This window comes from Malaclemys terrapin, chromosome 2, assembly GCF_027887155.1.
Source record: "Malaclemys terrapin pileata isolate rMalTer1 chromosome 2, rMalTer1.hap1, whole genome shotgun sequence".
In the NCBI taxonomy this organism is placed as follows: Eukaryota; Metazoa; Chordata; order Testudines; family Emydidae; genus Malaclemys; species Malaclemys terrapin.
In genome coordinates, this window is record NC_071506.1 from 95499657 (window position 1) to 95516574 (window position 16918).

Consider the following 16918-nt stretch of genomic DNA (forward strand, 5'->3'; position numbering starts at 1 on the left):
TATCTCTTGGTCATTTTATTATAAATAGCCACAAGCTATATCTGTCTATATGACAAATATTTCTCTCCATCTCTCGCTCATCTTATCTACCAAGAACAACTGCTTGATTAGATAAATGCTTTTGATTGGATGGAAATAATGCAGATGTTATACTGCTAGAAGCCAGTGTCGAGGAAAGTTTAGGGAGAGTTAAACTCTCACCTCACTTATCTGTTAACAAATAAAGTTTAAATTAAACAGGAAAAAAAGATGAAATTGGAAGTTGAGTGAGAATATTCCTTCCCTAGCATTTGGAAAATTTCAAACTCACTAGGATCTGATCCAAAGCCTACTATTGTCAGTGGATCAGACTGTTAATGCTCAGTCTTTTCCTAAAATAGGGTACTAAACCAAGATAATTGGATGCAAGTCTAGACTTTCAGATGAGTTTAAAATAAATCTGGAGTTCCAGACACATCAAGCCTTATATTTTAATCCACTTATTATTCCTATATATTAATATAAAATATATATTGAAATGACATAGCCTTTTCTCTTAACTCCATCTCCAAAGCTTTGAAATCTATTTTCCAGATTTTGATCAGTCTCCATCTTTTCCTTATGTGCTTAAAGGTGTATTTCTAGATGTAACTCTAGAGAGTTTTACTGGAAAGTACAACTTGCCCAAAGGTTGGCCAATCTAAATATTATTATTTCAGAGAAGAAACTCACTTAATGGGAGAAACAATAAAATATAATATTATAATTTTAATGTCCTGTACATTAACATTTTTTACTGAGACTGATATGAAAACCACTTAAAATAGAAAAGAGAAATTATGGAAAAGTGTACTTTTGATCTCACCTCAAAAGCACACTTTAAATCTGTAATATATATGTACAGCATATATTGCAAATTCTTCATAAATAACGCTTCAGGGGTCAATGGTGCAATTTGACTGAGAACAGCAATTTTTTAGTAAAAAAGTCATGAAACTTTCATTAAGCCTATCATAAACCTCTAACTTTCACATAAAATATTCTAAAAAAATTATTTTTTACAATCTGCTAATGATATGTGTCTCTTACCTCTATAGCTTGGCTTTGTGGAGCAGGCTAAATCACCTGTCTACCCTGGGTTTGCACATACTTAAAACAAACAAGTAAATCAATCAGAGTTGTATTTCCTGGTGTCTTCAAAACATAATCTAGCATTCGTGCAGAATCATTCTTTGCTAGATCTGCCTTAAGGAGCATTATAATTAAAGACATGCTTATCACTGCTGAGGGTATAGTACTATGTGTGTGGCACAATGTAAAGTTCCATTTCTCAAGCTCAAAGGAGCTTGTACTTTATTTTTTTGTTGATTGTTCAAAATGTTTGTTTTATTGATGTAATACTCTAGAGTGTTTGGCAATGGGATCTAGTGTGCATTCCTGAATGACTTAAAAAGAAGAGTCCAGACTTTCTTTATGCCTATGTGTAAATCACTCATGCCTGAACTTTTAACATCATATGTGCATGATCCGCAAACAAACACACACCTGAGTCACTTTAAACTAAATATCTGAGCTTTTCAAATCATTTTAGCCATACAGGTTATACACTTGTTTCATTTCAGTGGGTGTTCTTGTGGCTAAATGGCCTGGCTGGGTTGGAAACTCTCAACCAAAGAGCCTGATATTGAATAAAGTTTCTCTTGCCTGTCAGTGGTTGCAGGATCTAGTCCTCTCACAAGTGTACCCAACACTTTTTGGTGCATGTCAATTCAGACATGACTTTGTCCACATGAAAACATACAGGGATTGTGCCTACCAGGGTATGCACATGTGCCCTGGTCAAGTGTAAAAATCCTTAAGCAGCTGCCACAGTCTCAGAATGGACCATTATAGTTATTTATTGAAATGACAGTTGCACTTATTGTGCTAGGCACAGTACAAACATAGGAGGGATGATCTCTGCCTTCAACAGTCACAGCCCAACTGGACGAGCCCGAGGGAAGGCCAAGGATTATTTCCCTTACTACGTTTTTAAGAGGCAAAATTAGACCCTTGCCCTCCTCTTCCCTCCGCTACCCGAGCCAGGAAATCCGTGCTATTCCCCTGGGTCACAAAAAGGGCTGGCTGAGCCGAGGGCATAAACTCCCCGAGCATCTTTTCCCGGGAGCGTGGGCAGCAGCGGAGGTGGAGCGTGCCTGGCTGAGGTGCGGGGAAGAGAGCCTGGAGGTGGGACCGGCAGATGGTGCCTTCCCCTCCTCCCCTGGCTGCTGAGGTGTGAGGAGGCGGCCCGGAGCCGGTGCCCACCCTCCCCCTCGCAGCGCAGGCGGATGGTGCGGTCCGGACAGCTGTGGCGCTACCGCCGAGTGATGCAGGAGGGCGGCTTCTGTGCCGGTGGCGGCGACAGCAGCAGGGGAGGGGGAAGCAAACAGCTGGCGGAAGAGCGAGGAGCGGGTCTCAGCTCCAGGCAGTAGCAGCGGCCGCCGCTTCCCCCTTTCTCTCCATCTCCCCGCTGCTGGAGCAGAGCCGCTCGCTCTCCCCCCTCGCCGCCGCCGCTCCAGGGGCTCCGGGGCTGAGCGCAGCGCCCTGCGGGAGGAGCGGGCTGCAGCCGGGCAGCGCGAGCCAGGCGGGAGCGGGGAGCAGCCCGGCTGCTGCTGCTGCCTGGATGCCAGAGGCTCCCCGGGAGCCGGCGGCCAGAGGCACCCCGGAAGAGCCGGAGGAGGAGGAGGAGGACGAGGCCCCCGGACTGCGAGCGGAGGAAGCAGGCACCGTTGGCCATGGCCTCCAACTTTAACGATATCGTCAAGCAGGGCTACGTGAAAATCCGCAGCAGGAAGCTGGGGGTGAGCCGGTTGCTTTCTTTCCCCTTTCTCCCCTCCGGTCTTTCTCGCGCGCCTGTCCCTGGCACTTTCGGGGGGTCGGCAGGGAGGAGTGGGCACCCACCCACACCTCCTTGCACTGGCTGGCCAGGCAGCATGCTGGTGGGTGGGTGAGCAGGGCTTGCTCCCAGCTCCGCAGAGAGAGTGGCGGTGCTGGGGACGGTGGGGGGAGCAGGGACCTGCTGCTGCCTGGACTTTGCTTTCCCTTTACTTAGGTTGGAGGAGGGCGTTGCGTTGGCAGTATACCTTACAGCCAGTGTGAGGTATACTGCCCCAGTGAAGGCACCGTTTCTCCTATTTTCCTTAATTATTAGCCAAACAAGTCAATCGAGGTGATTGGGTTTTGTAATTTGATGGGAGCCTCTTTTTCTCTGTAGCGGTGTCTCAAGCTGGTGAGGAAATTTCCCTTTGAGCGTTTCTTCCCCCATCCATTCCCCGTTTAAAGCTTCCACTTGAACCAGAGTGGGGGAGGGGAAAGTGGGGCAGTCTCTGCAAACTTTGGGCAGAGATCCCCTTTCTCCTTTGGAGGTGGGATGGGTCCAACCGAAGGAAATGATGGAAAAACCCGAGATTTTTGAACGGCTCCACAGCAGCCTAGTAAACGAATTGAGGAAACAGCGAAGATTGGTGCAGGAAGAATTATGGCGCGGGGCTGGAGGAGAGGCGCAAAGTAGCTGGTCTGGGGGGCTGGGAGGAGTGTCGGAAAATTGGGGGAGAGGAGAGTAACATCTCAATGGGCAGACAGCGTGGACTGAAGGGGAATTGAAAGATTGACAGACACACTGGTTGATGGCCGCCAGTGTGTGCAAACATGTATGCCAGTGGATAGGAAAAAGTGGCCGAAACAGTGTAACCCAAGGGGTAGTGAGAGTCACTTTGAAGAGTGTACACTAGACAGGTAATGCTTACTCTGCTTGCCCATAAAAGCTTGCTCTGAAGGGCAGCGATACAGCGACCTAGACAGACAGAAACATCAATAGTACGGACAGAACTTTCCAAACTTCGGACATTTCTAAACGCTTCAGAACTTCGCTTTCTCTCTCTCTCTCTCTCTCTGTTTTGCGGGTGCTAGGGCAATGCGAATTGAAAGGCCCTAATGAACCCCAGCCGAAATCATGATTAGTTTGCTTTTGTTTGAATGCATGAACCAGAAGAGCTTTTATGAATTTATTAGGAAGTTGTTCAGGGAGAAGAAATTGCCAGTTTACGGGAAACAGTGTGATTAGTCCCCAACCCAGGAGTTCCTTCAATTCCCACACGTCTTTGTAGACTGGCAGGTGTTTGGAGTAAAGGGGAAGGGGTTCAATTGGTAGCACCGGCGCTTGTTTGCTGCTGAGGAAGGCTCCTCCTGAGAACAAGGTGCAGACAACGTGCTGAGAAGGGGCAACAAATTCTGGTCTCTGCTACCTGGGTGCAATGAAGAATTAACTTCTCCATTAACTTCAGTGACGTGAGTTCGAATTCACACCTGAGTGACTCAGAGCAGAATCCCACTAGGTGCTTAGAAGAGACATTATAGTAGAGCTTCCCGCGTAATGGGCTGTTTAGCCAGGAAGGCAAAAGGAATTTAAACCAAGCAGGCGATGTGTCACCTGGGGCAGCTGCGGAGCCGGGTCTGTATTAGGCAGGCAGTCCCAGCAGAGGGCAGGGAGGAAGGTGCAGTCTCCAGTTCTCATGTCAAGGGCTTTTTCTCGAAAGAATGAGCCGCGTTTCTCTATCATCATCTCCCTCACCCCAAAGCCAGATAAGGGAGAGGCCGTATGAAATCTGCAATTCTACAAGTAGCTGGGAGCTTATCGCAGAGCTAATATTTCTCTCTCGTCCCCTCGGATGCGATTCTTAGCTTGCAGACGCGGTGTACAGGACAATGGAAATAATCATAAATTGACCTTTTGGAACACTTTGCTGTCTTGACAGGGATGTTAGTTCCCAAAGGACACAGCAGAGTTTGGTTGGAATCCCACGTATAGCTGACTCCTGCAGCCTTCAGATGGGAAATTATTTTAAATCCAACGAGCAATGACGCCTCCCCCCCCCCCAATCATGATTTCCAGGGTCGAGCGTTAGTTTGTGTCAGAAAGCTATCTCTGAACCTTAGTGGCGTCTGTTAACCCTTAGCTTCTGAGTCGGTAGTGGTATTACGGGGGCACGATCCAAAGCAATGGAAAGATTGAATCCGGGTAGTATCACAGCACGTTAGGGCTCTTAAGCGGAGGCAGAATTGTCCTGTTGACTTACCTTAGGAAAATAATTGGCCGTACCTCTAAATATGTACAAATTAAACAAAGAGTATATGCAGTAAACATACAATGGCTGCATATTAGCAGGCATCACACAAGGTTAATGTAAACGTCCACATGTGACATATATGAAGACAGTAATTTCATCATGGCATAACTTATATGGTTGAAGTTCTCCTTTTAGAGATGTAAATCTGATTTGTGGCTGATAACAATAGTGTGCTCTTCAGAACTAGACATTATTCATGGTAGCTTTCCTGTTGTGCTGCAGAAGGTAGAATAGACCAGCTAGTCTCTCTGGAAAATTGTCTCCTGTTGAAAAGATGTAGGGCGAGTTCAGATTGCACAACCTCAAGTACATGGTAGTATAAGCTTATATGTGGAAAGTAGGGATGCAGATGTGAGTAAACTAAGTAATCACATATAATGTACAAATGCATATTATTGTGTAAAAATAGCATCAAAATTCATGAGAAGCTGTGGTTGAAATGTATGACTGTGTGTATATCTGTCTATAGCTAATCAGATTCCTGAATTTTCTAAATGAATGCAAATTTTATTCACAAAGTGAAACATTAAAGATTCAGGTTTCTTTCCTTATATAAAAGTATATTTCCAAATGAATGAGAGAGTCTGACTGTAGTATTTTACAGTTAAGCCTTAATAAAGTGAACTAAAGCCTGTCTTCCTGTAGGTGAATAAATCCTCTTTAACGGATGTAATAGCATGAGTTTTCTCATCATCCAAGAAAATAAATAATGAAATAGAGGGTCTGTATGTTGGAACTTGTTGCCTAGATAATTCTGAAATATGTAAAGAGCATTTTATCTCATTTAAATAATGTAAGAAATATCCTATTCGTCTAAACTTTAAATACATTAATTTTCTATTATAATGATCTAAATTTTAAGAATGTTTTTCAGTGGACTGTAAAAGTAGATCAGAACTGGGAGAGCCCAGATGGCTAATGCCACTTTTAATGCCAAACCTGGACTATAAAGCGGCTTCTATCCTCTAGGCAGGTAGCCAATCCATTACAGAAGTTCTTCCAGTGCTTTTGCTATATTCAGTCTTGTTTTATGACTGAGTGAGCCCTGGCTGGGAACCAAACTAAAGATATTGTGATCTAACACAACCTGTGGAGTGACAATCAGATGTTCAGGTGGGTGAAATAGTGCTACAGTACAAACAGAGAAAGTGTAATTCATATTTGAGAAACAAATCTTAGGTTTGGAGTAAAATTTTGGTAGAGTATGTAGTTTCTGGAAACTAAAGCGAACTTATCCCGCCTCATGAATTTCACAATTCTTAGAAGAAAAATGTCTCTTTATGAATGCTTTATTATAAAATATGGTATATGTATCACTGTTTTATTAAAGTTATATTTTGGTTTAATTCTTAATGCCATGTAGTACATTTGGCTAATCCCTCCCTACATAGGAATATATTTGAATTTAGATTTTGGTATAGGAAATTCTCCCTTCATTTAACGTTCTCAATAGCAGCATGCACTTTTAAGTTCTGATTGTTTTACAAGTTTATTCTACTTTTTTTCAGAGAAAGTAGGAGAATTATTATTCCTTACAATCAACACTGTAGCCAGGGGTTAACGATTTCATACCAAAATGCTTATTTCAAATCAAAGAAACGGCCCAAGTCCCGATGGAAATAAATGACAAAACATCTTACCAGAATGAATAATGACTTGTCTCACTGTGGACCTACGTGATGTACTGATCATCTTTATTTTGTTGTCTTCCTCCCCACAACCAAGCACCAGTCTAACACTAGGCTTATGTCTTAATGGGTTTGTGTGTACTTTTTTGCCATCCGGCAATTTTCAGATTGACCCCATTGTATACACTATTTCTTTATGCAGCTGGTAAAAATAGCTCCTTTTGATCCAGAATCGGAGACCATAATATCATAGAGAGAAACCTTACTTGCAATTCTGTTTTTGTCAAAATCTGTCAACTGCCACCATTGGGAATATAATTGAAGCTGCAGCAGAAATAGCAGGATGTGGAAGAAATTTACCCAACTCGTTTAACCCACCAAGAAGACTCTAGTTACTTTCATTGATTTAAAATTTTTAAAAAGGTACACAAAGTATTTTAGGATGTCCAGCAACTTGAAATACGGTCTGTGCATGAAAATATCCTAAACATATGCACATCAATTGCAATCTTTTATAAATATCTGAACTCCCACAAATTTGGAATCTGTAGTCAGTAAGGATAATACTTTAATTACAAGTATTTTTTTAGAGAGCTGGATTCCCAATGGCCTAAATATGAGTGTCTTTTCAACTCTCTAACATTACCACAGTGTTTGGTATTTTGCATTTCTCTAATATTACATAAAGGAAATACCTCATTCTGCAGCCGTTACATTTGACCCGTGTGACCCTCTTTTGAAATAACTTTAATTGTAATGTAGTGTGCTGTTCAGATTATAATAGGTCATTTGTGTAGTGTGGAATAGGACTATGCTGCCTTTGTTCTTTTTGAATCTTTCATATTTGTGTTGCATTAAAATTCATATGACACAATTTTACACCATGCTAGTTGTTCTAAGAGGCTGCAACTTCCTTGTAAGAGACCGGAATCCTTTTATTGTCTTCTAATATCCTGAGCTGCAAAGATTTCATGCATTGTTGAAGTGCTGTTTCTAAGAAGGAAAACAATTTAATGTCACGTTAAATAGTCTAATTAAAAGGAGTATTGTATCACTTCTACAGTCTTGTTTTGATCCATTTCAACCGCTTTGGTCACAACTTTTATTTTATTTATTGTGCATTTTGACCATAATATAAAATAATTCTGTGTAATAGAAATTTTCATTGAGTTTGTGAATATATCCTGTTTGTGTTTCCACATGGTGAGCAGAATTATTTGCTGAGTGGTTCATTTTGTACTCTAATGCTGTTATCCAAAGAGAAAATTGTACCTGCCAGTCAGCCTTGATTGAGTAATAAATAACAGGTTGCTGTTAGCCCTTTAATGAAAAGTTTTATCACATAGCAAACTATTTTTAACCATGCTAGTAAATCATTACAGGTAGCTTTTCTGAAGATGAGTACTATGCTTTTCCTGCTGATTGATTGAAGACAGAGTTAGCATTATTGTGAACATGAACTAAGCTGCAGTCTGGGTTTCCTCTTGAAACTTTGCAGTAAATACCTTGCAAAATGTTAATATTTAAATTACAATCTCACTAAGAATAAGTCAAGAAAATGTGCAATGCTTTAGCTTATATTGATTGAGAACAAAAGCTCTGTTTAACTGGAGGGGTTATGATGGATGTAATGGGCATAATGGATGGTCTTTCACCTGGTTAGATTGTGGTAACTTATGATGAACAAAAGAAGCAACTTGGTAGTAGGTGGAATGGGCGGACTAGAATATTTTCTTTCCGTAGTTTACTCTATATTTTCTGTTACATTAGCTCAAGGTCTTTGAAGGAATTCACAATGGTGCCTACGATGTCGTCATCATCATTTGTGAAATAAACTCTGACTTATTTCAGTGCATGAAAACAATTAAGATGAGCGCTTTTAATATAATTTCTGTTTATAATGTGCTTTAATATTAACGAATCTTCAGACTCTCGGCATTCATAAGTCTAATTCTGTGTGAGGAAACTTCTATTATTGTCACACCACTTCAAGACAGTCTGAGATGTGGCATTAAAAGGTTTTGACTATAATCTATTAAAGCATCTAGTAACATGTACTGTACAATCCTGACAGTATACTCTCTGATCACCAATAATTATACTTTTTTGTTATGAAGAAATTAAGTGCAAATGAGTCACTCTCTTAATGAGTTATTTATGCTTGAACCTAACCCCCCCCCCTTTTTTTTTTTGGTACACTAGAGTTGTGTGAGTGAATTTGCAGAATTAAATGGTAGATGCATGGGATTTCCAATCAGCTCATTATGCACAGCCACAGTTTTGAACTCCAAATCTGTGATTTATTGACTGGACAAAATTGAGCAAAAACCTACAGAGAAGCTTAGAATCCACTGTAAATAAAAAAACTCAGTGTTTCCAAGTGTTTGTTTAAACACACTATTTACATTCACGTTAAATACTTTGTGCTTGGCCTTAAGTGGCAGTTTCTCTCCTGAAGATTATGCACATTGCCTCCATGTTACTGCAGGTTATGGGAACTACAACATTTTCTCTCATGTGTAATACCATTGGTTTCAAAGGGATTACTCCTCATCTGTGTAACGATTACTCATGGGAATAAGAGTTTGTGGAATTGAGCCCTTCACCATGCCAGTGATCAGACAATACATTTTTATTTGATTTTAGCCATTAGTATGCCTTTACTCTAAGTTAATGGCCCTACTTGTAGTTACCATATTTCCACAATCAAAAAAGAAGACACTGGGGGGGGGGGGAGCCCTGCCCTAGACCCGCCCCACCCCCCATCCACTCCTTTCCACTTCCCACCCCCTGACTGCCCCCCTCAGAATCCCAACCCCCCCTGCTTCTTGTCCCCTGACTACTCCCTGTTGAGAACCCCCCACCCCTAGGATCCTACCTGTCCCCTGACTGCCCTGACCCTTATCCACTAGCATGGGTGGCAGGGTTGTAGAAATTTTGATGGTGCCCAGAACCCCCCCACACCTTTCTAAGGCTCTGGGAGGTCGTCTGGGGTGCAGGTCCTGGGCTGGGGATTAGGGTGCAGGAGGGGTGCTGGATGCAGGCTCCGGGCTGGGGCAGGGGATGGGTGTGCAGGAGGTGGTGAGGGGTGCAGGATCTGGGATGGAGTTTGGGGGTGGGAGGGGGTGCAGGCTTTGGGAGGGAGTTTGAGGGCAGGAGGGGGTGTGTGGGAAGGGGGGAGGGAGTTTGGGGATAGGAGGGGATGCAGGGGTGAGGGCAGTGGATCTGAGGATGTGGGGTTCATGATGCAGGAGGAGGCTCAGGGCTGGGGCAGAGGATTAGGGTGCAGGGGGATGAGGGCTGGAGCTGAGGGGTTTGCGGCGTTGGAGAGGCTCAGGGCTAGGGTGGAAGGACAGGGTAAGGGCAGCCTGTCTTCCCATTAGTGGATGGGGGATGCTAGGACCCAGGGGCAGCAGACAGCAGTTGCTGCTGGCTCTGGCAGTACAAGCAGGTTGGGGGGAGTTCACGGGGGGGGGGGGGGGACGACGCGCAGAGGGGGGGTGGCAGGTGGAGGGGCCGGGGACCCATCCAACACTTCCCCCCCCCCCGGACTCCCCCCTCTCTCCCCCCCCACCAGACTCCCCTTACCATTCTGGCTCCACGTGTTTGCAAAACACACTGCCCGGTGGGTCGGTTTGTGTGTTTTACAGGGCTGCAGACAGAGGGAGGGGGGAGCAGGGGTGGGCTCTGGCTGCTGGAGGCCAATGGGAACAGCTCAATTGGCCCAGCCGCTCAATCAGCAGCCGCACTCTGCATGGAAGGGAGGGAGGGAAGCGAGGGAGAAACACCCCCCCCCCCCGGATATTTTAACCTTGTTACCAATTCCTCCCAGACGGCTATTTAGAGATGCAAAAGCCGGTCATGTCTGGGGAAATACAGACGGATGGTAACCCTAGCCCTACTGAGCTGTTAGTTAATGGTCTGTTGTTTTTGTCCTATTATGAGCATTAAGGGCCTGATTCACAGCCCATTGAATTCAGGTTAAATAATCCCATTGACTTCAGTGGTCTTCGGGCCAGGTCCTTAGAGGAAAATTAGTAAACTGCATACAATCTGAATTTTCTTGTTATATAAAAAAACCCTACAACCTGTACTCCTATTAATAGTCCTTCTCATGAATAATTGTGGCAGGATCATGCCTTGCTTGTTTATGATTGAACTGTATGATAATAAGTAATTGTGCACATCACGTGTTCAAATAGTGAGTTGCTTCTGACCTTTCAAGAAATAATTCTTCTGTTTTAATTCATTCATACAGATTCTCACCTGTGCCTTAACAATGTTGTCTATTGGTTGCCTAGCAACAACAAATTTTTGCTCACATTAGTTACACTTTAGTTTTTATATATGAAACCTAGAAAATTCTAAGAAGCACAGAATAAGGTGCTTTCCTTTTTTTTTTTTAAAGATGAGTAATGTTTCTGTGGATGTCATACGTTGTAAAGTTTGTGTATTATTCTGAATTTGACAAAACAAACTATTAATTCAAACACTTTCCACAAATGTCAGGATTTAGCTGACATGTTTGTAAGCTGACATACCAAGCTTTGTAAAATATTTTAGATATTTGAGGTAAATAACACTTCAGTTTGTGGCAATTTACTGATATCGATTTAGATTGCTGGCCACTTTCTGAATTGAAACATGTTTCTGAAACAAAATTATGGTATTTTCCTTTACACTGTAATTTTTTAAATACACCATGTCAATCTCTGCAGCATATCACGCAGCTCTAGTATCCAGAGCTGTAACTATGTCTGATTTAAGTTAACATTTAATCTGTTGCAAAGTTGTACTTCCAGATAAAATATATAGTTTGGCTGTGTTTGCTCTGGTCTTTGAAGATTCAGCAATATTTAACGGGTACTTTATTAAAGTGTTGTGTGGGAAGTTTGTATGTAATGGGCTAATAGTGCACACCTGCTACTCATCTGAGGAAAGCCTTTTTGCATGAGTAAAGGTTTCTAGAATCTGACTGTTGGTGCTTATCTGCCATATAAAATTTCTCACAGGTATAATCTGAAATGTTTCAGGAATGTTGTGTTAAAATAAAGACAGTGACCCAGTTCAGACATCTGTTCTCTTTATTTTGCTGTTTACAGATAATGTTAATTAGATGTCCCTTTCAATAATTTAATTAAAATGTATAAGCATATGTCACTGTGCCTCAGTGGGTCACAGTCAAGAATACCAGATTCTGGACAAACTGCTGAAAAATGGGGCCAATCCACCCCAAACTAGTGGCTATTCTTCCATAAATTATACCAAGCCAGTAACAAAAGCAAACTTCTGTCCCACCACTCTGGTTAACAAGAACACAGAAATGCAGTCTTCTTAGGTATCCCAGCCCTTATTTCATCAGGCAGACACTAGACTAGACTTTATGATGAGTGAAAAAAGAAGAACAGGAGTACTTGTGGCACCTTAGAGACTAACAAATTTATTAGAGCATATATCTCTAAGGTGCCACAAGTACTCCTGTTCTTCTTTTTGCGGATACAGACTAACACGGCTGCTACTCTGAAACCTGTCTTTATGATGAGTGGTTATTTAAAACCAGTTTAATCAAATGAAGGGTTCTTCTGATCCCAAAAGATGACCCACATACCCAGGTCTATATATAACTCAGATCTTATCCAATAATCATGCTGTTGCGAATCCTTTATCTAATATTTAAAGGTTTATTTATAAGAGAAAAGAATGAGAGATTTAAAATGGTCAAAGAAATCAATTACATACAATCATTGCAGAGTTCTTGTATGAGGTTTGAAGCAATGATGTTATAGACTGATGGCTTGTAAAGTTTCTGGTAACTTCCAAAAGATTGGAAGGTCCTCAGTCAATTGGTTGGAATGCTCTTTTTAGTGTAAGTCCATAGTCCAGAGATCAGAGCAGGAATGAGGAAAATGGAGATGCTTCCAGGGTCTTCTATATCTTCTCCCATGTGGAGGGAATGCTCTCAGACTTAGGCCTTGTCTACACTGGCAAGTTTCTGTGCAATAAAGCAGCTTTCTGCATTGTAACTCATGAGGTGTACACACTGCCAAGCCACTTACTGCACAGAAACTGCACAGTTGCAGCGCTGTAAAAATACTACCCCGACGAGAGGCGTACAGTGGGGCTACAGCACTGGGGTGCCAGTGTGTAGATGTAAGCGGGGGAATGGTCCTGCTATTGTGGGGAACTTTCCTGGTTTATACACTACCCCGATGAAATGGGCTAGTGAAAGGATCTGAGTCCTCGCTCCCAGAGGCGTGACTGACCTCGAGGGCTCCCCTTCCACTCTCCTGTGAGGCAGAGTCCTCGTAACCTCAAAAAGGCTGGGCCCAGGATTCCTAGGGGCTTGACGCTCAACCTTGTCATGGTCACTTAGGGCAGGGGCTAGAGAGTCCCCACTCCGGGGTGCTCTCTGTTCACTGGATGCTTCCTTGACCCACTGATTATTACATACAGTTCAAAGCAAATACAATTTATTAAACAGCAATCAATTAAAAAAGATAAGGAAAAAAATGGGGAAGGTTAAAGGAAAACACATAATCCCGCTCTGTGGCATGGGGACATCACAAACAGCAGCCTCTGGAATGTGAGGAACAGACTGTGAACTCCCCTTACAAGTCCCAGGCCTCCTTCTCCAGCCCTGGCTGTGCTGCAGGGATGCTGCTGGTCGGACACTTGCTCTGGCAGTGGCCACACACTCTCAGGCTTTAGGTGGCAGGACCCTTCTTCCCAGCGTCACCCCTGACCTGTCAGGGTTACAATCCCCCTCCAAGTCTGGCCTGCAAGGCGTCTTGGCTGGGGGGCAGCGGGCCCAGCGCAGGGAAATGCCAAGGTCTCCCTCGCCCTTCCCAGCTGCTCACCGCACCCAGCTCTGGACTGCTCCAGCTCTGGCTCCACCACTCTGTCTCAGCACGGCTGCTGCTCTGCCTCCAGCTCCCTGAGTGGCTTCTCTGGCTCTGGTTGTTGCAGCTCTCCTCCCAGCACAGGTCTGCTCTGTGTGCTGCTTTTGTGACTGTGCCCCCAGCACTGACCTGCTTCCTGGGCTGCTTTTCTGGCCCCTCTGGATCTGGCACAGCTCAGCATGGGCCCCTGCTTTCTCCTTAGCTTGACCCCACTCTGTCTGACCCAAGCAATTCCAGCTCACGTGGAGGACGGGATGCCCCTGGCCTCCTGACTCCCTGATTGACAGAGTGGGTAGGCTAATCAGGCTGACCTGGAGCATTGGCCTCTCCCCATTGTTCCTGGGGACTGTCAGTCTCAGGGTCCTGATTTCCCATCGATCCTTCCCCTTTGTTTTGGTACTGGGAGCTACCCAACCAAAACACCACTGAGCTTTAGTAAGGGGACAAAATCGTCCTCTTACATAGATACCCTGTTCAATTACAGTGCTGCGATGGGCCTCTGGGAGGTGTCCCACAATGCCTGTTCTCACCTCTCTGGTCATCGGTTTGAACTCTACTGCCTAGACCTCAGGTGACCAACTGTGAGCCCCGTCCCTTAAATTCCTTGGGAATTTTGAAAGTTCCCTTCCTGTTTGCTCGGTGACGCGTGCAGTGGTCTCAGCGCATCTTTCCAGCTGACCATGCCTGCTCCACACACCAGGTGATCCCCTGCTTGGAGCAATGCCGAACTGCTGGACCTCATCAGCATTTGGGAAGAGGAGGCAGTGTAGTTCCAGCTGCGCTCCAGCCATAGGAATTATGATACCTATGGACAGATTTCATGATGCATGACAGAAGGGGCCATGATTGGTACACACTGCAGTGCAGGGTCAAAGTCAAGGAGCTGCAGAACACCTACCACAAGGTACGGGAAGCAAACCACCCCTCTGGTGCTGCGCCCAAGAGCTCCTGGTTCTAAAAAGAGCTGGACATAATACTCGGTGGTGACCACACCTCCACTGCAAAGGCCACTGTGGATACTTTGGTGGCTCGCGTACCAGTCGAGAGTGGACGGAGCCAGGAGGAAGAAATTTTGGATGAGGATGTGAAGGGGGAGGGGGATCCAGAGGCAGAGGACAACTCTGAGGTCAGAGATCCATGCAGCCTGGAGTTTTTCTCTACCGTGGAGGAGGCTAGCCAGTCACAGCTGTCAGATTTTGGTGAAGCGCAAACAGGAGAGAGCCCCTGGTAAGTGGCTTTGATTTTGGGAATCGCTGAAGTGAGTTGTTGGGGGCAGAGGGGTTGCAGAAAGCAGGCTTGTGTCCGTATGATGTGCATTACCACCACATGCCTAGTCTGAGTGGCAGAACAGGCTGTTGATAGACTCCCTCACTTCATTGGAATCTGCCTCAGAGATCTCCAGGAAACTCTCGTGGAGATACTGGGCAATCCACTGACGCAGGTTCTTTGGCAGAGCTCCTTTGTTTCTTGCCCCATTAAGGGTAAATTTCCTACACCACTCTGCCATCACAGGAGGGCAGGGGGACCATTGCTGCACACAGGCGGGCTACATAAGGACCAGGGTGGAAGCCACAGTCTCGGAGAAGACCCTCCCTTGATTCCCTGCTCACCCTCAGCAGCGAGGTATCTTCCATAATGAACACCTCCTGTGGAAAATGTGGGGACAGTAATGATTAGAAGTCCCCTTCCCCCATAGTGCTGGCTCTCCCCAAGAGCCACATGCCCAGTGTACAATAGGGTCCTGGAACACTGATTTCCCCTGCCCCTGTGGTTACTCACCATTTGGGGGATCTTGTGGCTCATGTGTGCTTGCCTGGGGTCAGCCAGTTAGTGACAGGTATTTGAAGAGTGGCTGTGTTTTAAATCAGTGCTCTGTGTTGCAAACACTGCTTCTGTATTTTGGCTTCACATAGATGATCTTGGGAGCCCAGCCTCCCTGTTTATCACCGGCTGAATAGCTGCGCAGAATTAGAAAGTGGCCACGAAGAACTAAAGAGGTCTTTCCGCATGACGTCATGATGCACTCTGCGGCTGAAATACAAGAATTGAAGGAGTGGTGGGACAGCAAGAAAAGGGACCGAAAGGAGAACACAGTATGCCAGAATGAAGCCACGGAGCTTCAACATTATGGAGCGCCAAGCGGACACTCTCCAGGCGCTACTAGCACTGAGCAGCTCTGCGCCCGTCCTCCCCTGCAGCTGCTGTCACAAAACTCTTTCCCTTATGCCCCCCCAGACACCACCAACACACTCTTATCAACCTCCTGGCTCCAGTCTGTACCTGCTGCATTCCACTCCTCCCCCATCACAGTCCAGCACTGCAGACTCCCAGTACCCACTGCACTCAACACCCATCTCTCTGTAATTGAGCCCTGTTGAAGTACAGTACCTGCTGCACTGTGCTCCAAAGGAGAAGGTTGGATATGATACCTGGACATACACAAATCTTTAACTGTCACAGGACCCCTTCTCCTCCTGGGACCCTCCATTCCCCCATCTGCCTCAGTGCTGATGTGGTTGTTTTTTTTGTCTCTCTCTCTCTCCTCCAATTTGTTTGTTTATTTTTTAACAAAATAATTGTTTTGGTTTGAAAGCAATCTTTATTCTATTAATTGAAAGCAAACAGAGCCCTGCAAAGCGTCAAGAATTTTCTTAAACCTTCATAGGGCATTGTCTGCACCAATCACAATAATCTCCTAGCATTACAAGCATTGCACTCCCGAGCATGGCATCAAATATTAGTGGCTTTCAGCTTCAAATTGTGGCCTGAAGGCATCCCTGATCCTTATGGCCCTACGCTGCACCCCTTTAATAACCCTGGTCTCTGGCTGTTCAAATTCAGCCTCCAGGCACTGAGCCTCAGTGGTCCAGCCCTGAGTAAAGCTTTCACCACTCCCTTTACAAATATTATGGGGCATACAGCACACAGCTATAACCATGATAGGAATATTGTCATCGTCCAGGTCTAGCCTCCATATAGGCAGTGCCAGCGGGCCTTTAAATGGCCAAAGGCACACTCAGCAGTGATTCTGCACTTGCTCAGCCTGTTCCTGAATCGCTCCTTGCTACTGTCAAGGTGCCCCGTGTATGGCTTCATAAGTCACGGCATTAAGAGTTAGGCGGGGTCTCCCAGGATCACAATGGGCATTTTGATTTCCCCTATGGTGATCTTCTGGTCCAGGAAGCAGCTTCCTGAACAGGTCAGTGTTCCAAAAGATGCATGCGTCATGCACCTTTCCAGACCAACC

The 16918-nt window shown here is 44.9% G+C and overlaps 1 protein-coding gene across 2 annotated transcripts in view; it reads left to right on the plus strand.

Moving 5' to 3' along the window:
- Window positions 1–2414: 2414 nt before the first annotated feature.
- The window catches only part of DOK6 (docking protein 6), a 413373-nt gene continuing 398869 nt past the window's right edge, over window positions 2415–16918 (plus strand). For both annotated transcript variants that reach the window (XM_054019382.1, XM_054019381.1), the window contains exon 1: window positions 2415–2819. In XM_054019382.1, the coding sequence (XP_053875357.1) occupies window positions 2754–2819 (66 nt within the window). In that variant the 5' untranslated portion in view covers window positions 2415–2753. The remainder of the gene's footprint in view (window positions 2820–16918) is intronic.